Below are 21,755 nucleotides of genomic sequence, written 5' to 3' on the forward strand. Positions count from 1 at the left end.
ACACATGGTGGTTGTTGCACAGGCCTGCACTTGCTCAATTATCTGCAAACAGGTCTGCTCCCTCTCAGATGTTGCCTTGCTAGGCTGCTTCATCCTCATTCACAATTGGCTTTTGTGCTGCTCACTGATAGATATATTTTACCACAGACCATTTTGAGAAGAAAAACTGAGGCCTGGAGAAGTTCCACAGCACAGAGCAGAGCTCCTGCTTCCCAAGTCCTCAGCACATGCCCTTCTGTAACACCACATTGCCTTATTTCAGTGGGATTCTCTCCCATTAGCAAAGAGGCTAGCTTTAAAAACTACCTACCTGTTCTCACTGTCAAAAAGCCATTCAGAATTACCATAGCAATTGCTGAACTTGCTCTCTAAAATACTGCTAATGATATCACAGAAAATGACTTCTCATGCTCTTATCAAACTTTCTGACCTCTATGCTCATTACTTTGGCATAACAATCACTTTTTTCCTCACTATCAGCAGTCATGGGGATAGGGCAGGTGACAAATGCTTGACTACTGAGTAACCTCTGGAAGTCAGTTATGAATTCTAGTAAAGTGCAATTATTCATAATTCCTGATCCCAGCACTATTAACTCAGAGACCTGAGCACTCATCATTGATTCCAGTGCTACCATAGCTACTTACTGGCAGGGCAGCTTGCTGGTGGCTTGTGCCACACAGAGGACCACTGTGTAAAACTTCTGGCTAAGCAGCCTTCTTACACAGCCTAAAAATAAGCCTGGAACAAGGAGAGAGGTTTTCAGGATGCATGAATGTTCTGACACAGCCCTCTCTTTTGAATTTCTTTTTTGAATGCAATTTTCCTCTTGAGCACACTGACTTATCAAAGAAGTGCATCAGGAATACTGCAGTAACAGGAAAGAGCCATCAGCCAAAAACATGGACCTTGCAAGATTTCCTGTGATGAGGGACATCTTTTACCTGGCAGCAATTTTCTCTAGAGTCCCACACATCCCAAACTGCACGTCAGGAAATCAGACCAGTCCCCAGGGAGGGGGGACCCTGCTGGTGCAGGTGAGGCAGAGGAGGGAGCCCACCCCAGCCCATCCCTCCTTGTGGGGTCCTGCAGCAGCGCTCAGAGCTGGCAGGGAAGGAGGGGGGAAGGAAAGTGTGAAACCATCTGTGATGCCTCAGGTTTTAGCTTTTATATTTTTCATATTCTGTGCTGCTTTAGTGTGTAATCCTGAGCTTTACATTAGGGGATGATGAGCTCTCTTCACAGAGTAGAGAGACAAAACAATTTCTTCTCTAAGTGGAGACCAAGGACAAATGATCCAAATTTCAGGCCCAAGAGCATAAACAACGTGGGCTGAAGAGAGAAAAACAAGAAGGATGGGACTGCATAACCTAAAGCAATAACTGGACAATTAATTCCAATATGTAAATGGACCAGAGCTTATAAATGTGAGAGACCTTGTGACCAGTCATCCATTTTGTGACCATTTTGGTTCATCTTGGGTGTGGCCAAGGTGGGCTCTTGTGCTGCCCAAGGTGGATCCATGGAGGCCTTTTAATAAATCCTTGTTTTATTCTTTAGCTCTGTCTAGTCTCTGTTCTAGGTCAGTCTTCACAAGGCATCATCTGGAGACAAAACAAGAGGTTGTGGCACAGGAGGAGGAATTACAGCAAGAATGAGAGGCCACTCAAAGCAGCACTTACTACAGAAGGGACAAGCAATTAAAGGAAAGGTGGGACCATCACACATGTCCAAAATAGAGAGGCATGTGTGGAAGGACTGAAGTTTCCTGGGAACAGACAGGGAGCCACTGAAATACTATAATACCTCAGAGAATTAGGAATTTTGCTGAAGATTTCTGAGTAAAAGGTATTTGTTTTATTGGCAAGTGAACTTAAACACCCGGGCACCCAGCCACGTGTTTCTGGTCAGACTGATACTGTAACTACAAGTGGGACTAATTCCAGTGCTTTTCTGCCATCTTCCCACTTTCATTCTGAGAAAAGAAAATCTAATTCTAGCTTTAAAACCAGCACACCTAAACCATAACCTCCTAATTTTTGATTTATTTGTTCTTCATCACATTAAATCAATGCATTATTGTCCCAAGTGTGGCTCCATGGCCTTGCTGGTTCACAAGACTTTTCATGCCTTAGTTCTCAGTGATTACTTACACTGTAGGGTATCAAGGACTGCTTTAGATAAAAAGCTGGTTTGAATTTCTTATTCCACCTGGATGAAGTAATGCCTATCACTTCTCACTGCAACCTTTGTCTGTCAGTTCTTCCCTTTTTTTTCTATTAGCAGGACATAGCTGAAAAACGGCATTTTGACAGCATTTGGAAAGAACACTCCAAACAAAATATATTGGAATATCTTTGGTAGTGCCACTGCAACAGGAACACCTAGATGGGAAAAAGCAAACCTCAGAATTTAGCAGTAGTTTAAAACCTGTCATAAATTTATTTATTGCAGTGAGGATGAAGAACAGCAAAAGCAGCTGTCCAGCTGAGCACTTTCCAAAGCACAGCAGTGATTTAAGGGTTTATTTCCTGCAGACTTCAAGTCAACCTTGAACTCCCAACTCCTTAGGTCACTTCACAAAATGAGATTGATGTGCTGAGGTAGTCAGGAGAAATTACTGGTCCACTACCAAACACTTGAGATGATGTTTGAGAGCATGAGCAATCCCAGTTAAGGTGTCTTTCCTTAAAAATCAGTGGGTGCTTTAAGTGCTTTGCTGGATTGTCGCCCGAGCTCTTCCCAAAGTGTTCTCTAATTAGACACCAGCCACAGCAATTTACAGTTAATACTTCCTTCATTCCAAGAAACTCTAACCAGAGCTTGACACTCCTAGCCAAACAGTGACATTAGCAAGCCTCACGCTGCCAAAGCACACCCATGGCTGTCGCCTCAGCCACCTTTGCTCAGCCAGAGGCTCACAAGTGCACTGCAGTGGGTCAGCCAGTGCTGCCTGTAAGCAAGGGACACCAAGAGTGACAGAGTTCTTGGAGCAGCCCTGGATTGGCCCTGGAGGAGGCAGCAAGGGACAGTTCATCATAGAGGGAAAGGGAAGGCTGTAACAAGCATGTTGACTTCCAACAAGCCAAAGGGCATCCTTGCAGAAAAGGGCTGGAGCAGCAGCCTGGACACAGAGGAAATTATCAGGCAAGAAACCTATGAGCTAATGATGGGGAAGCTTAGCACAAGACTAGCCACTTGTATTATTTCTTTTGAGAAGAAAATGACCAGAATGAAAAGAAATCAAACTGTACAAAATGCACTAGCAAGGCACACCTGTATAATCCTTCAGCCTTACTGCCAACAGAACCATAGTAAGAAAATTGGAAATCATCCCTTTTTCAACCCTGATGCTGTGCAGTGCCTGAATGTTTAAAGCTCCCAGTGCTCTGCAGGGAAAGGAGCTGGATCCCACCACAATCTCCACTTCTCTGCACCAGGTCTGACCACACTGTGAACTGTGTGAAGAAGAACAATTTCAGCAACTGACAGCTGAAACCTGGTCTTGTTAACATCCAACACTCCTGAGTTTGGGAAGAATTGAGTGTACATTTGACCTCTGTGGTAGCTAAAGGTGGTGAGAGCTGGGCAGGCATAGCTTACATTCAATATTCCTGTAATTTAAATCAGCACTCAGAACTGTCAGCAGGTCCCACAGAGTACAACCAGCAGAGGAGCCCAGGTCTCCAGGGCACACAGGTACCTGGGCAGGGACACAATGCTGATGCCTGCAGGACCAGGGATTCCAGCAAAGGCTGACAATGCCATGGCTAATCAATTCCATCGGCCAGCTGAGGATGGATTAGACCTGATATGTGAGGCAGCCCTGCAGGCTCCTTTCATACAGCATGCCAAGCATCAAACCTGGGGCATCCTGATGTTGTCTTGGGAAAGGTCTTTGAGTGCTCTCATTCTGTATTTGCTACTGCAGAGCTTGGCTGGCAACCCAGAGGTATTTACTTTCAGATAATTTTTTTCTATTCTAGAGATGATTTTTACTCATTCATTCCCTTACATTGAACTGGCTCCTTAAATGAACATTTCCCAGCCAGCCTCCTGAGCCCAACTGTGAGAACTGTCTTGCAGGCACAAGAAAACAGGAAAAGCTCTTTGGCTGGCAGATGAGAAACTTGGGGAAATAAAATCAAATCATATACTAACATAAAAAGGTCATAGATCAGAAACAGGGACATGAGAACACAAAAGGTTCTCAGCTGCACATGAACCTGCTCATGGCAACCTTGTAAGCTTGGAGGCATTAAAGAGAAGGAAATTTTCTTCTGTCTGAACCTCCATTCTCTGATAGATGTATTTACTCTATTTGTATTTGATCCAAGAGAAACACGTGAAGTTCTCTATTTATCAGGCTGCTCTTACAGTCCATTTGGGTTGCACTATTTTTTGTGAAGGACTGTCACTGCAGCCATGCAGGTAGTTCAGTGCATTACCAAAATAAGATAAAAAAAAAAAAAGAACCATCTTCCCTGCTCTATTTCCCCTGCCCTTTTTTCCTGTCTGCAAACTTGCTAAACTCCAAAAATGAGTTTTTTGCTCGCAGACCTTAATTTACTGAGTTTGGAAATGGATTAAGCAATGCATTTAGAGATTTCTGACAGCTTTACCCTTCAGGAAGAAATGCAAACAAAATTAAAGCTGCTTCATGAATCTTTAAAGTGTTTAATACAAGATATGTTTTTCCAATGAACTACTGGGATGGAGATGACTGAAGGTTTCTCTCCTTCACAAACTTGATGAAATTGCTGGGCTTGAAGAAACAACTGCAGTTCTGGCAAAAAAAAAATCCCTACCTCTACATGATCTGTACCTTGAAAGCTTCAGAATGATCTATGTTCATGTTTTATAGCCACAGCAGGAGAACAAGTTGGAACAGCTCCTTATTCGGTACACAATCAATGAAAGGACAAAGATAAATACTTTTAAAGATTATTGAGCTCTTTCTCTTTAATGCTAACAAATACTACTTTTAATCACTAGGTCAATATGTATTCTGAGCCTTGTTAAACCAAAGGCTCAGACTAATCTTACCTACATGGTTACCTTTTAGCACCTAAATGCTGCTGTGACTCCTATAGGAACAGACGATTTACCACAGCTAAATCACTAAATTTACTGTCTAGCTCAGTGCCTGATTTCTTTCTCCAGAAACCCACTGAGGCTTTACAGCTAGTGCTGGATGCAATAGTAACTTTTGAGCTGCAGAAATAAACTAACATTACCTTCCTCTTCCACACTGGCACAACAGAGGAGACGTGACGAGCTGCAAATGTCTCGTTCCCCAGCATGGGATCCAGCTGCTGACCAGTCTGCAGCAGAAGCAGTGACAGGCCACAAAACTGATTAGCTTCATGGATCATGAATCTGTCAGCCAGAGGCTCCAACTCCTTCCTAATTAATTCTCCTTCTCAGCAGAGGATGTTAACTGTATTGTGGCACAACATTCTCTTTCTGTTGAGGGTGGGTTTTCCTGCCCTATCCAAAAACCCAAATGGAAAATTTTTGAGTTCAAGGCTTGCTCTTACTTTCTCCCCCTGTTTTGCAGCTCAGAGACATTTCTTAAGAACACATAATATAAATCCATTTCCTATACATTCCTTATATACTTAAATATATATTCATTTCCTAAGAACACATAATATAAATACAACTATGAAAAAGAGAGTGTGGTACAGAACACTGATGCTCTATGCACCTTAAGAAAATCAGCACATTGTGTTTACAAGTAAGGCAAGAAATGAGCCATTTTCAGAAAAAGCCTTGAAATTCTGGTGATACTAGAAGATACCTTCTTCCCAGTCTGTGGTCCTTATGGAACAGCCTCCGTTTTGAACTATCCTACAGCAGAAAAATCAACACCTTCTTCCTGAATTTCTTTGGAGAATTGCAGGTACAAGATACAGTGCAATTCTTGTTGATGCTGCAAGTCTGAGGAAATCCACTAAAATAACCTTTTCTCCATCTTTTCTCATATACAGTTGATGATCATTGTCTCATAAAGTGAGATCTTAAATCTACTCCATACTGTGGGAATTCCCACCAGCTTTTTCACATTTTTTTTCTTATTTTGCATCCAAAAGTCTAGGAAAGAAATCCCTACACTCATCAGAAAGAAACCAGGCCAAGTCCTTGCACCTGAGCTAACCTCAAACATTTCCTGTATCAAGGAAAAATGTCCTTTCATGCCAACCACAAACAAATGACCGCAATGTGCAATGAGTTTTCCAGAACACATCTGGCCATGGGAATTTCCCACATTCCCAGGCTGGACAACTGGATTTGATGTCTGTAGGATTTGCAGACTGAAGAACAGCAGCAGGCTTCCTAAAATAATTATCTTTTGTAACTTAGGACTCTTCACTGTCCTATTTTCTACAGGAAAGACCAAATTTACAGGAATTTCTGTCCTTTTATGAAGGAGAGAGCCCTTTCAAGCTGGACACGGGTAGGTTAAAGCTCCCCATGAATTTTCAATAACACACATTGGACAAGGTTTTCCTGAGAATGACAGATTTGTTTTTTGTTCTTTTTCCTTTCTTTTAAATTCCAGGCCAGTACAACTGTGACTAATTGCTCTGCTCATAAAAACCCAACACATGTTTGTGCCTTTTGTTTTATAACACGTTTGCTCTATTTGGTTTAATTCCTCCTTTCTCTAAGCAAATTATTTTTATATTTATAGTAGAAAGTCCTGAGAACTGTCAATCAGTGACTGATAGCACACCATATATGCATGGTTAACATATGCAGCAAGATGACTCTACTTGCAGAGAATATTAACCCTTATATTTAAGACTATTAGACTCTTCAAAAGTAGCTGCTGCACACATAAAATAAGAGGTTTTCTATTTCACTGAGCTATTTCTGGTTTTCCTCAGGCAAACAATACCAGAAACATGCCATTATGTCTAATACCCTTATTGATTTATACATATAAAAATGCTAAAACTAGTTTCAATCACTTTTAAAACAAGCCTCTTTATTAACATGAAAAATGGCTCAAAGCTCGTGCTCACATCCTTCTGTAGTAAAAAGTCTTTGCCTTTTTTTTTTTTTTTTTTGGTAACTTAACTTGAGTCACTAATATGTTTTGAAATACCATCTGTAAAAAATTTCCACTCTATCCCCCAGTGTGCCTGTCCGGATCTGCCTCTGGCTGTATGCATGCTGCATCACAAAGCATTAGGCTCATTGGAAATTAATGGTGAGGCTGAAATCTGCTTTCAAATGCTTTCCAAAAATCCCCAAAGAAAACAGATCCCCTGTGCAACTTTATTTTTAATGGTGCTGCACTTAAATTTAAGGAGGAGCTCAGCTAAATTCCAAGTGATATGTATTCTGCCTCATTTTAGGTGATTAAAACAAATGGCTTGTTTAGTGATTCTCAAGGTTTTGCAAAAATCTTTGCCTCTGTTCCAACTGGATTCTTAGCTTACATCCTTTTAAAGTAAAAACTAGAAAAGAATTGTCTTTTAAAAAAAGCCATAAAGGCAGTCTTATAAAATTCTGCTTTGAGATTGGAGAGCTCTTTGAAGTGAAATATAAAAATTGGTGAAACTGATGAAACTATATTAAATAAAGGCCAAACTAAAGGCATTGTGTCATTTTGATTTGAAGATCTTATCAGCAAAATACATTCGGGAAAACAGCACCTTTTATGCAACCTTTAAAAAACTTAATTTTGGGACCCACGTTGTCCGTGGGGAAGAGAGAATACACACTCTCATTTCAGATTTACCAAAACTAAGATTCGTATTTCAAACAGGGAAGGTTCACAAAGAGAACATCTTTCCTTCATCCAGAAAGCCAGAAGATGTTTCCCAGGGTGCATTCACAAAATTTTCTTCTGCCCTGTGTCCCCACTCTTGTTGCTGCCATTGCTCTCCAGCAAGCCATGTGAAGCCATTTAGCTGCACTTCCAGCAGTGGCTGTTAGCACTTTTCCCATCAAAGAAGTGCTTTTCCACTCAAGGTGATGCATCAAGGTCCCAAAAAGGTTCTTTGTGGCAAAGGGATAATTAATCCCAGCATGTGTGCAGGCGGTGAGAAGGTAACAGCCCAGATACCCAGCAGCAGGTTACCCACCTGAAGGTGCCACCTCCTCTGAAGCTCCTCTCCTATTGCCTACTGAGCCCATGCCAGACATCATGGAAAAACAGTGGAATTGATGAAAACAAAGGAATTATTTTCACTAAACAATGCATAAGAGTAAACTCACCCTTTTCCATTTGCACAGAAGAGTTTGCTGTACCTTTGAAGCTATTTTTTATTCAGATAATAATATGTAAATACAGGAAGTTATCCTTGACTATTAAAAATGTACTGCAAGTATTTAACATTAAAAATTCCAGGTACTTTTGTTTAATTTTGACTATCTCTCTGCCTCAGTTGGTGTTGCTGGTGCTGGACAGAGGCTGAGTATCAGAGTGTTACCTGGAAATGTAGGGCAATAAAAAAGTTTTCAAGGTAACTGCTGCAGAGCTCTTCATGAATTTCATTAAGGGTTTGCTGTCACGTTGTAGAGTAGTGGTAAGGAGGAGAATAGAGGAATGCAATATTTTTCCACTATCACTTCAGCTAACAATGTTTTTTATGGTCTTGGGAGGATATACAACAACGTTTGGCAAGCAATCCCTTCTTTAATAGGCTCCAGTGTATTTCACAGGAGACCAGCTTTAATCTTTGGTCAAATTCAGTTATGCAGCAGAATGTTTCTTTCTACCTATGTACAAATATAGGATAGTTGGAGGAGTGAACCACCAAATGGGAGGTCAGCCATAAACTGGATAAACTCCACCACTGCCTGCCAAAACTGTAGTGAGAAGCTCTTTAATCTTGGCTTGTCCCAACTGCTGAAAGGCTGGTTGTAGCCCAGAAAGGTAATGCTCCCCTGGTAATCACAGCACTTTTCTGAGGTGGTGCACAAGCTCATTTGACTAACCAGCAATAGCCTTGAAATGTTTGAACAGTAGTCACGGGCTTCCTCCTACTTTAAATGATCAATTCCTATCAGAGTAAAAACAGAAGCAAGTTTATGGTATGTGGGAGGAATTATGGTTCAAATAGAGCAGTGTTCCAAGAACAAATGCATAAAGAACATTGATTTAGCACTGAAAATGGGAGTATTAAATCCACGATGTTTAGATGCTTTATATGGGATTGAGGAGAGAGCCTGGTGGCAGCAGCAGAGTGTTCATAAAAAGTCTGAGTCAGGCAGAGAGGACAAAGGAAGGTGCATGTGCTGTGTGTGGGTAGGAAGCTGCCTGACAATCAGATGATGGAGCACATCCAAAGCTCTCCATGAGCTCTAGGTCAGGATCCCATAGGATAAATCATTAGGCAAGAGCAGCCAAATCCTGAAGTGCAGATGGGACTTTACTTTCCCTACATCTTCCCCAGTGATACTTGCAGGGTTGTTCTCTATGCATTACAACTACTCTGTGAAATGTCCTATTCAAGGAAGGCACCTAAGCTTGTCTTAACTTCACTGAGGTTATTCACACATTTAAAACTAGGACCATATTTAAATGCTTCGTTGGAGCCTAATTGCACTTTTATAGGTTTTGTTTAAATTAAAGGCTAGTTAGAAGTGAACAGCACAGTATTCGACAATTACGTGCACTCAGAAGTTAAATGTTAACAACAGCTCCCTTCTAACTATTTATATTACTTCAGTTTGTATAACCTGAGAAAACTCTTGTGTTTTTATTTAGCTTTGGTTACATTTAAAAATGAAAAGAGTTTTTAAAAATCCAGCCACATTTACTGTCTAGCACACAGCTAATACCTAGAGCACACACTTTATAGCAGCAAAACAGTGCAATGCATGGGGATTTTTTATATTTATGAGCTCTTATCCTAATTTAAAGAAAAAAAACAGGTCAACATGTGCTGGCTTTTCACTCAGGTTGACAGAAATTAGGCACACGTCCTAGACCAGGCAACAAACTTAAAGTTGTGAGTTTGAGCAGGCCAAGGACACTCAGAGCCTTTTCCTGGCTCTGAGATTTGGCCATTGCAGCACTTCGCTGCTCCTGCACTGCTCCTGCCCAAACCAGTCTGCTGAGAAACTACTTCCCTCTTCATGTTGTCTGGTATCTTTTCTATCTTGTCCACAGACCACAAGCATTTTAAATTCACATCCTCAGTGTTTGCAGAGTTAAATTAATTTACCACCACAGAGAAAGGCAGGAGTGAGTACCATTACCTGCGTGCCCAGCAATCCTGCCCTTCCTCATCCCCCATCTGCAGACACACACATTCAGCCAGATCCTTCCAGGCTGTTTGCTCAGCCCTGCACTTAGAGAATCTTTCCCCCCAGTGCTTCCATAGATTCCCAGCTCTGTCAGGCAAAGGAGGGGAGTGCTCCTCCCTGAGCAAACAGAACACAAATTCCCTGTCTCTTGGTACACGGGTTAATAACTCCAAGGCAATAAGCCAATGGAGTAGCTAGAGGTCAAGCATTTGTTTTGAGGCAGTGTAGAAAATACAGGAGCAAAGCTTCAGTGTCATTTTTAGCTTGGGTTTAATGTAAACTTCACCATGACCCTCTGGGAGAGCTGTGTCCTAATGAAACATCCATAGCGGGGATGAAAGCTTTCTCCAGTCACTGAATGAGACAACTGCTCACTTTGTGGATGGAAATAACTAAAATTTATGCCTTTCCTCTGAAATTTTAGGGGTACAGACTAACTTAGCAACAAGACCCCAGGGTATTTTAGTGCACTGTTTTAATTATTATTGATGCTATTAATATTCCACCATTATTCAAGTCTGAAGGACTGTGTCTGCCTGAGAAGTGTTTTTCACACCACCCCAGAGGCCAGCCCTCTGCTGGGGCCTTCAGAAGACAAAATGCATAAATGCAGACTAACAGAAGTCTGGTAGCATAGAATAAATAATATACACACCCCCTGGAGCAAAAAAGAAAATAAACTAATTAAGGAGCTATTTGACAACCTGAAGGCATCTCACACAGGTAAAATGCAATAGTAAAAGGCAAAAATGCAAAAGAAACCAAAGGGTTTCTTTTCTAGAAGCTGAGAAACAGGGAGCTTGTGCAGAAGTAATACACAAAGATTATATTTCCAGTAATTTAAAGCTGCCTAGAGCCTCACTGATAAATCCTAACACACCAACACCACCTGAAACTGTGGGTGCACTGAGACCAAGCTCCTTTGGTGCTGCATTCAGCAAGGTGGCCTGGGTTGACTGTGGTTTGGTTTTGAGACCACAGCAGAAGGTCTAGAAGCAATGTAACAGAAGACAAGAACATTTCAGAAAGCAGCAGGAACAGAAAATAGAGTCCTCACACTTCAATATCATAAAACTTTCAAACAGCTTAACTGGCAGGTGCTGTTTCAGAGAAACCAAACCTTGGAAAGCATCTAGATCAAGCTAACCAAGACAGGCAGCTAGCATTTGCCAGCCTGTATCTGTCAGGTACTTCTGGCTCTGGCTACTTTTAAGAGTCTCTCACTTTTATTAGCACTAAATTCACTCAAAACAGGAGACACAGGCAAAACAAGCACGAACTGACACTATTAAAATGAAACACTGCATCAACCTGGAGTTCACAATTCAGTTTTATTTCAGACAGAAGAGTAAATTGTCTGACATTTTGGCCTGTTCATGTTTTTACCACAAAGACACAAACAACAACAACAACTAAAAAACCTTGAGGTTATGTGACCTGAAACCTTGACTTTCCAGTACTGTGAAACATATCCAAATAAAATAAGAACTCACTAATTTTTAAAGCTACATCATGAAGACATCTGGAGATAATACATATCTCACACTGTCAGCAGAACTAAATTTGCATAAATCTTTTAAGAAAGAAATTGGAAATATTATTTCAAACCATTAGAACTCCTTCAAAGCCCTACAAAGGATCTCAGGTATAGCGTAACAGAGGTACATGCAAGGAAGCATAAAAGGAAAAGAAATACCACCCTGAATTCATTGCCTGTCTTGTTCTGTTACTTCTTTTTATCCTGTAATGTGATATCATGGAGTGTAACATAACATGACAGCTCAGAAATTTACAGGAATACCCTTTTCTCCCTGGAAGTGATAGCAGGCAACAACCAGCCATGGGCTCAGGGGAGGGAAATGAAAGAAATTCTGAAATGCCAGTGCACAGCTGCAAGTCCTGGCTGGATCTCAGCAATGCTTCTGCACTACAGATCTGCATTTACCTATGAAAGAACAGCTCACAGAATTTGTAGACAGCACCCCACCATTGCTCTTCTTTAGGAGGAAATACTCTTTCTGCCATGGAAATACTGTGGCTTTCTGGTTTCAAGTTCAAAAAATTACCACAGTCTCTAAAGCATAATTAAAAGGAAAAAAAACAAAAAACAACAGTGGTGCTTAAGGTGAATGTGCAGGTCACATGAGACACATTCAGTTTGAGGATTGATGAGAAAAACTGAGGGATGCAAAGCAGCTTTTTGATCACTGTTTCTTTTCTCCCAGCTGACCAGGCTGCCCATGCTGACAGGTCATTCTTCAGTGAGTGTTGCTAGAACAGAAATCTGGTCTTGTTTCTGCCTGCCTCAGAGCATGCAAAACTTTGGGATTCACCTACAATCCTATTTAATCTGGATGCCCATGGTTCCTGAGGGAGGGACTTGCAGAGGACATGAAAAGCAATGCTGCCATGGCATCTCCATCCTCTACACAGGCAGCCAAGCCCATCACCCCAAATTAGATGTCTAATTTCTAGTCACTGTTATGCAACCCACCTTAGGTAAACTATTCATGTATTCAAGAGTACATTCTGGTGCAGACAAATTGCAGGGAATGGCTTCCAGCCTCGCTGCATTTAAACACAACATTGCAATCAGTTATTTTTCATACTCCCTAGTTAATCAAATTCAGCCTTCACTAAATCTACATTTATTAGTGCTGACAGTCATGCAGAACTTGTCTTCAACAATTAGTATACACAAAGGCACTGCAAAAATGTAGAACAGGAAAATTACTGCATTTGAACATAAGGTGGCTTTTTGGAAAAGGTTGTTCATTTTTATGGTTCTTTTTAATTTAGCTTTTCTGGTGCTCCTTTCATCCCACGGGTCAGTGTTAATAATCAAGACTATGTTATACACTTTGCAGTATAATTAAAGTCACTACTTAATTGGAAAGCCTAGCGCTAAACAAAAGGGAATCAATAATGAATCTAATGGGAAAAGCCAGAGAAAACATCTATCGAATATCAGAAATAACTGTGAGACACTGCCATGTGTCCAGCACTGCTGCTATGGAGACAGCATGGAGCCTGGTGATGGGGAGGCTCTGCTCATGAGCCATGTCCTGCAAAAAACTCTGCTACTGGCCTCAAAAAGGGAATAGAAGATTTCTCAATTTTTATTATTATTATTATTATTATTGGGAAACACAGTCACTGTTTTAACCTGTTCCTCAGTCTTCTCACTGGAGTAATTTAACGTTACACAACTAACTAAATATACAAAGACCTAAAGGTGGGCTGGGATGTGGGAGACCAAGGTTTGAACCCACATTCCACCTAATCAATCATTATTCGTGCAAGGTGAGCAAAGCTCCAGCAGAGGTTGGGAGAAGACCTGAAATACCTTCATAAACAGGGTCAGGTCATGACTCCAGGACTCAGCAACAGCTACAGAGGGACTGTGTTGATACAGAGCAGCACCTATTATTTCCTCAGAGTTTTCTTGCCCAGACAAAAAAATAGGTGATTTTTTCCCTCCTCTTTGAGGGCTTTGCACAGTTCCAGTCTGAGCCACTTAGAGCCAAACAAGAAACATTTCCCAAAAGGCAGTGACAAGCCTGTGGCGTACACAGGGATGCACAAATAAGCACAGCTGGCCCAGGGGCAGCAGTGTGAGTGAATTTAGGTTGTCAGCTGATATCCCAAATGATCTGAGTCAGAACTACAACACCAAATGCTGAGGAGGAGCTGGTCAGAGCCCAGCTCACTGCAGAGGAGGCAGCACAGGGATTTACTCAGCCCACACCAGTTTCTCCTGCTCTTGGGCAAGGCAAAAGTCAGCTGAAATTGGCTACATCTCTCTGGGGCTGCATCTCCAGTTGTTCACACAGATAATGTGCAGGCAAAGGTGCTGTTGGTAGGGGATTCACAGCCCGAGGAAAATGCCCAGCCCATGTAACTTCACAAAGCTTCATAAACTCCCATTGCATGTGTCTGCACTCCTCTCCTTCGCCCTGCTCAAAATCCACATCTGGACATTGATTTGGGATCTAATTAAAACACTTCAGTTAGTTTCATCTCTTACTGAATTGCCCTCCAATAAACAATCTCAATCTGTTGCCCAGAGGTAATTCTATCTGCTCCATTTTCTCTCTCTGTTTTTCCTTCTCTCTGCTTCAATTTACGTCATATGTTCAGAATGGCCAAAAAAAAGGATTTTTCAGAATTTTAGCATGGTTTTTTAGATTGATTGAGAGTGGGTGCAAAAAAAAGTCAAATGCTTTCCTATAAAAAAATAAGCCTAATTGAAATCAAAATATCATGCCTATGCTTTGATTGTGAAACACTGTTCTGCTTAAAAAAACTGAAATGCTTAATTTCAATTAATGTTTAATTTTACTCTGATCTGATATTTAAACTGAAAGTATTGGTAGAAATTAGTAATGGAAAATTCATCATTCCAAGAGTGATTTTTCAAATGGGAAACTAAAGGTTTCATTGGTCTAAACACTTTGTTTAAACAGACATTTCACAGAAGATGTTCAGCATAACACAAAATATTTTTAGGTGATTTTTTTTTCACTTGTCATTTTCTGCTCATCAGAAATTCTGATTCCTGGAAAGCTCTGGACTTCAAATATTCTTTGTGAAAAGGCCCATTATATTGCACTCTGGTTAACCTGGAAAGAATCCCAAGGGTGTGTTTTAATTTGGAGTTTCTCATGTCATTTCTCTAAGTGGCTCAAAGAACACCCAGCATCCTCAGAGGATCTGAAAAACAGGTCACGAGGCAGAGCAAGCAGCTGTGGTGGGGAAAACCAAATAACCCCAGACTCAGCCTTCTCCAATGCACAATCCAAAAGCTGATGCTCTGTGAAAACCGTCTGCTTTTGTGCCCTGCTCCTGCAGCCACGTCCAGCAGAGATGTGGTGTCGTTGTGTTCACAGGTCCCAGGACAAGGAAATAGATGAATCTGACTCCATATATCCTAGAAGGCTGAGATATGATATGATATGATATGATATGATATGATATGATATGATACTGTATTATAAAGTGCTAAACTAAAGCTGTACTAAAAAGAATAGAGAAAGGAATACATCAGAAGGCTAGAAAAGGAATGAATAATAAAAACTTGTGACAGAGACTCTGACACAATTGGCTGCATTTGGCCATTAAGTAAAAACAACTCACATGAGACCAATCAAAGGTTTACCTGTTGGTAAACCTTCTCCAGACCACATTCCATAGCCATCAGATAGTTATTATTTACATTTCTTTTCTGAGGCTTCTCAGGAGAAAATCCTAATGAAAGGATTTTTCAAAAAATATGACAGTGACAGATGTGGGTCATCCAAGCACAGCACTGATGCCCAGTGCCATCCAAGCCCAGCATTGAGCCTCCTCCCAGCAGAGAGAAACTGCAAACACACCCATGATGGGGCTCCAGAGAGCTGCTGACTGATGGCTGGAATAGCACAGGGACTCCACAGAGATCTGCTGCCAAGAGAAAGGGTCAGAGCTGAAGGTGGAGGTTGTGCCTTCACAGACAGATGGAGCTCACTGGCCACTGAGGACCCTCTGACAGCAGGATGCTCCCCAGCTGCTGGCCTCACTGGAGCTGCTGTTATTAAACCTTTGAATGAACAAATCAGAGGTCTGTTTACCAAGCTTGCCCCCTCGGTAACACAATTTGATCAATTCCGGAATTCTTTTTGATAGGTAATTAAAAAAGCTTTTCCTTAGGTATGGAGTGGATTGAACCATTAATTACACTTCACAGCCCTAGAGATGCAATTCTTTTGCTATTGTGAAATGTCTATGGCAAACCACAAAAACGCTTGCCTCCATAAAAGAGCTGAATAAATGAAAGCAATTTCCTCAAGACCCAGATTTCCCTGCATTTTATGGCTAAAGACTTGAGTTGCCACGGCATTAATAAGTTTGTTCTTTAGGGCTGAATTTTCTCAATACAAAAGTCCATGACCGTAACACAAAGAAATATCTTCTTTGGCTGATAGAGCCAGCAGACTGAATCCATATATTAATATTATTGTTATCACTGAACTGCCACAATGCACTCGGCATCCAGTTGCTCAAAAAAAGATCAGTTAAATTAAAGATCCTCACCAAGCAGCGACAATTTTGTGTAAAAGCCAATTTAGCCATTATGGAAGCTGCAGGATCATATTAACTTTTCTCAAAAGTATGCATAATGCATGACAGCAAGTGGTTTTGACAAGTGCCTGAGTGTGTGTGTCTGCATGTGTGGATGTGTCCTGCATGTAAAGAAAGCCCTGAAGTTATTTAAGTTGCAAAGTCAAGTGATAGAAAGATAGAAAATGCTGGATTTACAGGTGTTGCACCTGTTCAATTCAACCCCTTGCAATCCAGCCTGTGCATCAAAAAGAACAGGGGAATTGATGTTATCCTGAGAGACAATGCTTATGTCTGAAAGCATCTGGTTAGCTGACACTTCCCAATTTTCCAGCGTTTTACACTGTAAAACAAACAGCTTTTGTAAGTTAGGGGGCCTTTACCCCTGTCTTTGAATGACATTCCCTAAGGTTTTGGACTTTTTCTACTTTCTTTAACTTTGACAAAGTCAAAATCTACTGTCACATGGGGCTTCAGCACCTCTGCCTTCATGCATGACTGGGAAGGGCTGAGTCTGATCCTTTGTTACTGGAGCAGGGGCTGATATTTTGGCTAGAGCTGGCAGCAGTGGAGGCTGTTATTCCCCAAAAAGGGCAGGAGGAGGAATTCTGCCAGCCTGTTGTAGCCACACAGGGAAACCTGCTCTCCTGTGCCCAGTGCCTGCAGGGGTTTAGGTGGCTGAGCCTGGGAAGTTCAAAATCTCCACCAAAATCTCTGCTCTGTTGCTTCAGGTCTTGTTTTAACTATTCAGTCAAACATTTTTCCTTTGGCATTATGGTAAAAGAGGCATGGACAGAGCCCAGCAGATTTTACAGCATTCCCAAGGGCAGGATTCAGGACAATTCTACACCTACACATATTGGGAGGGATAGCTGCCAGGAATACAAGTTCTTATGCTTTCCTACACACAAGGTTCATTGGCATCAGGAGATTATTTTCACTTAGTGCTCAGGTTTTTCAATTATGACATTCATTTTATATATGGAAGAACATATATGGAAATTACTCCAATAACACTTCACCATCAAATAATCAGAGAACCACAGAACAAGCTCTTGTTTAGCTGTGTGCTTGCAAAACAAAAATAACCTGTTCCTTACAAGAAAAGCTTCTCTTTCTTCCATTTCATAGAGGAAATAAGATGTCTTAATGAGGGCTAGAAGTCCTGCTAATACTTTACTGCTGTGAAGAAAAATCAGGACATTAAACATTCTGAGCTCCCTGCAACATATTTTCTACAGTGGTATAGCCCTTGAAAAACTTCAAATATTATATAATTTATACATCTCTGATAGATATTTTAAAAGCTCTGATATTGAGAAGAAAAAGCTGGGATATATTTGCCATACCATGCTAGAATCAAACTGTTATTTTGTAATTATTTTGTGACTTGTAATCACAAGCAAGAAGTTTACTGCCATTGCCTCTACTTGGCACACAAACACAACATGCACAAAATTTGCTCTTGTCTCCTGTACCAACAGAAATTTGTATCCTAAAGAAAAGGTTTCTGAGCTAAAAGGAATAAAAGCAGTGGTAGCAGCAGGTAGGAAAGCAGAACAAAATGTGAGAAAAGCATCTTGAGGGCAGGAGTAGCCACCCAGGCTTTGCTGCAGTGGAAGGACAGGGGGAGGTGACTCCAATTTAGGAGCCTTCTTGGTCACGCTGGCTGACTCTGCACCTCTGTAGTGCAACACCTTTTTTAATTTGCTGCATGGGGATGAAAATACCTCCTGAAAAGCAATTATACTGCCAAATGTTTATGAACCTATACTTGTAGATGGAGTAGAAGGCTTATTCTATCAGAATAAGAGAGTGGACAATGGTAAGAGGGGAGTTCAAATGAAGTAAAATACAATATTTCTCATTAAGCTTGGAATATTACAAGTCCTGAGTTTGCATACTGTAATCATGTTTACTTTCATAAATTGTGCCTGTGCAATGTAGACTTGAGTATAAATTCTCCCAGTTCATATCTTTAATACTGGTTTGTGAAAATACATAGATTGAATATTTCAAATGAAAGGGAGAATGGGGAGAAAGCAGAGTTTCATACTTTGGGAATGCAAATTCAGATGTCTTTATTCACAGGCTGGCCATGGACTTTGTACATGGCCTTGGACATTGATTCTACCTTGCTCCTCAATTTAAAAATGAAAAGACCTCTCCTCTAAAAAAAGAACAGTTCTGGGAATGACATGAATATAAATCACAAGCAAACTGACAAGCTCACCAATGGAGAGGGGAGACCACTGGGCAAGTCTGCACACAGAAATTGGACAAAGAGTGGTAGTTCAAAGTCTGTCACAAGGTCATGGAGGTTCAGCTCTCTCCAAAACATAATTAGAGCAGAGTGTCCAAGCCAAAGAGTCAGGCTCAGCTTTGGTACATGTCCTTCTTGTGCTGGGTGCAGCTCCAGGTGGGTGCAGTACAGAGTGGAGCAGAGGGGCAGGATCCCCTCCCTTCCCTGTGCCCATGGGGAGGGATGGGCCCAGGACAGGTTTGGCTCTCTGGGCTCTGAGTGCACTGGGCCATGCTGAGTCCATGTCAGCCAGCACCCCCACGTCCTCCTCAGGGCTGCTCTCAAACCTTAAAGTGGGCAAAAGTCTCCTCATACAAAGACCTTCTGCCTTCTCCACACTCTCACTCATTTTCCATACAAATTCAGTCTGAAGGGTTTTCCTGTGACTCATCTAGAGGCAAGTGCATCAATTGCAGTTTCTAGATCTAACTAGAACCACCTCAGGAGTGTCCAAACATGACAAGGGAGGCAGTTCTCCCAGTAACACAGATATTTAATCATGTGGCATGGCCTGATGAGATATCCACAATGAGAATGTCAGAAAGCTCCTCTGAGTGACTCATCAAAGCTTCTAAGCAAAACTGTGGGAGAGCATAATCTGAAGTGAAACATCCCTGCACTGCAAATGGTCTCATGCCTCTGACAGCTGCTGAGCTGGATCTGAGCTCTGCAGCCTTTGCTTTTGCATTTCCTAGCAGAACACATCTCATTTATCCTCATCCCCCTGCACACAGCAGCAAATAACAGCCAGGTCAAACCTCACCAACCTTCATTTGGGAAACTTCACTTTGACTTTAGGATCTCTGGGCCAGATCAGATGCACAGCTCCAATATTTGCATAACTACAGACTCATCTTTCCTCAGCATAATTCCATGATGGATTTTTATGATACATCAAGAGAGGAGAGATGAGACCATTGAACAAATGTGTACCTGCACCAAATGTGATATCAAGGCAGCACATTGTTTTCTCTTTGCCTCTTCTGATACCTGAGTTTTCTTTTCTGTAGCAAGGGTTTGAGAAAACAAATGCTGAGTCAATACTTCTGAGATCAGTTTAATATGTAACACAGCTAAAGAAATTTGTAGTTAGGCTGAAATTTTGGTTTTGGCAGCTTGAACTGCCTAAAACCCTAATTCAATTGTAATCTACTCACAGACCACAGCTGTTTAGCTTGGCTAAACTTTTCTCACTATTTAATAAGATATTTTTTATTTAACATTCAGTTCTGCCTAGGAGCCCCAGTGGGTCTTTTAAAACAGAAGATTATTATTAGAAATTAATTAAGTATTCTTTTCAATTCTGTCTCCTGAGAGCAACTAGGCATTGTTGCTGATCTCCTCTGCATTAAGACATTACTGATTGTCATTCATGGGATGATAGTGTGGATGTCTCATCTGGAAAATATATAACTCCATAAATATGAAAGATTTGAAAGTTATTTAATACAAAATATAATAAATCAGTGCAAATAATAAACATGTAATTGCAATGTCAAGCATAGCACAGGCGTGTGAAGACTATAAACAGTGGAATAAAAATAGACACACATTCCAGAGACAAAAAAAACCTTACTGCAATTACAGGGCCCCGATGGATTGCACTTAGTCCATGTTTCAGCACACTGCAAACCCTGACTAAACAATTCTAAGAATATCAAATGCAATTAAAGACAACTGATTTGATAAGCTGGGGTTATTTTTAAGGGACCAGTGACTATAAAGTGTTTGTTACACTGCCCCCCTCCCACTGCACGTGACTACAAGAGGCACAGACTAAATCTGCCACCTCTGAAGGATTTTTCTAAATGAACCAAACCCAAAAAAGCACTAATATCCTGATTTAATTTTTGATCTGAGGCATTGAACATGCATATTAATGTACTACTGAGAGAATTAGCTATGCATTTAATTTGGCACTTCATGCTTGAGATGGCAGTTGGTCTATTTCATTTTCACTCAGCTCAGGGGTATCTGTACAAGTAACTGCTGTCATATTCCAGCCAGGAAGGGATGTGAAGAGAAGAATGGCACCATGGGTCAGCAGAACAACAATCAATCCCTTACTCCAAATAACAATGCAGAATTCAACTTACTTTTTAGGTCTGTAGTCAGGGATGGACCTGTCCAGTGATATCCTGTCACTGAGTTGGGCATTGTAACCATATTCTTCATACTTAGTCTCTGATTCATGGCTATCATCTCTCAGGGTAGCAGCCATTCCCCCCTGGCCCAAGCCTCCTGGACCTTCAACTAATCCCATGGGCTTTGCCAGACCTAAATGAAACAGACACAAAAATCAAATTATTAACATAAAGGGTATAGACAGAACCTCTTCTGTGACACAGAATGTTTTCAGATAAATGAGATCTGAACTCCCAGCTCTTAAGCCCTCATGGCTCTGTGGAAATTATCCTCAGCTTCTCAAACCAAAGTCCAAATCAACACATCTTGTAGTATCTGTGCATAATGAGCAAACTATAAAGAATCAATTAGCAGCTTTCACGATTCCTTCTTTTTTCTAAAATGGCTAATTATTGTTACGATAATTAAGAAAAAATTTTCCCCACTAGAACAGAAGGGTTTCCCCGTGTAGCCCATTAAAGCTTCACTCATTTTAAGGGAGAGATGTTGAATTTCTACCACATGTGTGTGTGCCAGTTTAACTCCACATTCGTGTCAGTTCTGGTACCTGCTCTGTGACTCCAGAACCTCTGCAGCCCTGGTCCAGGCTTGGTTCCTGTGCTGGGGACACAGCTATGGACTGGCCACCAGCTTCTGCTGGGTAGGAAATACAGGATAAATCTGATATTCACTGCCTGAGTCAACAGATGGATCCTTTGGACTCAAATACACACCCTGCCCAGCCTGTTGCCACAAAGATGTGCTAAAACTGTTTTAATAGAGCTGACACTCCACCTGGGAATCGCTCCAGTTTTCCTCTGCACTTCACATCTGACAAATGAAATATGTAAGGTACTCAGCTCTGTAGAGCTCACAGCAGCAGAAAGTTTGGGCACTCAGTAAGTGCTGAGAAATCAGCCAATTAACAATGCATTTACAGGTTTCATTCACTGGTCAACTC

The 21,755-nt window shown here is 41.2% G+C and overlaps 1 protein-coding gene across 1 annotated transcript in view; it reads right to left on the bottom strand.

Moving 5' to 3' along the window:
• The window catches only part of GALNT9 (polypeptide N-acetylgalactosaminyltransferase 9), a 126,589-nt gene that overhangs the window by 81,279 nt on the left and 23,555 nt on the right, over positions 1-21,755 (bottom strand). The window contains exon 2 of the mRNA XM_041410275.1: positions 20,767-20,947. Within this exon, the coding sequence (XP_041266209.1) occupies positions 20,767-20,947 (181 nt within the window). The remainder of the gene's footprint in view (positions 1-20,766; positions 20,948-21,755) is intronic.

The sequence above is a fragment of the Onychostruthus taczanowskii genome, unplaced genomic scaffold, assembly GCF_017590055.1.
Source record: "Onychostruthus taczanowskii isolate IOZ18803 unplaced genomic scaffold, ASM1759005v1 scaffold32, whole genome shotgun sequence".
NCBI lineage: Eukaryota > Metazoa > Chordata > Aves > Passeriformes > Passeridae > Onychostruthus > Onychostruthus taczanowskii.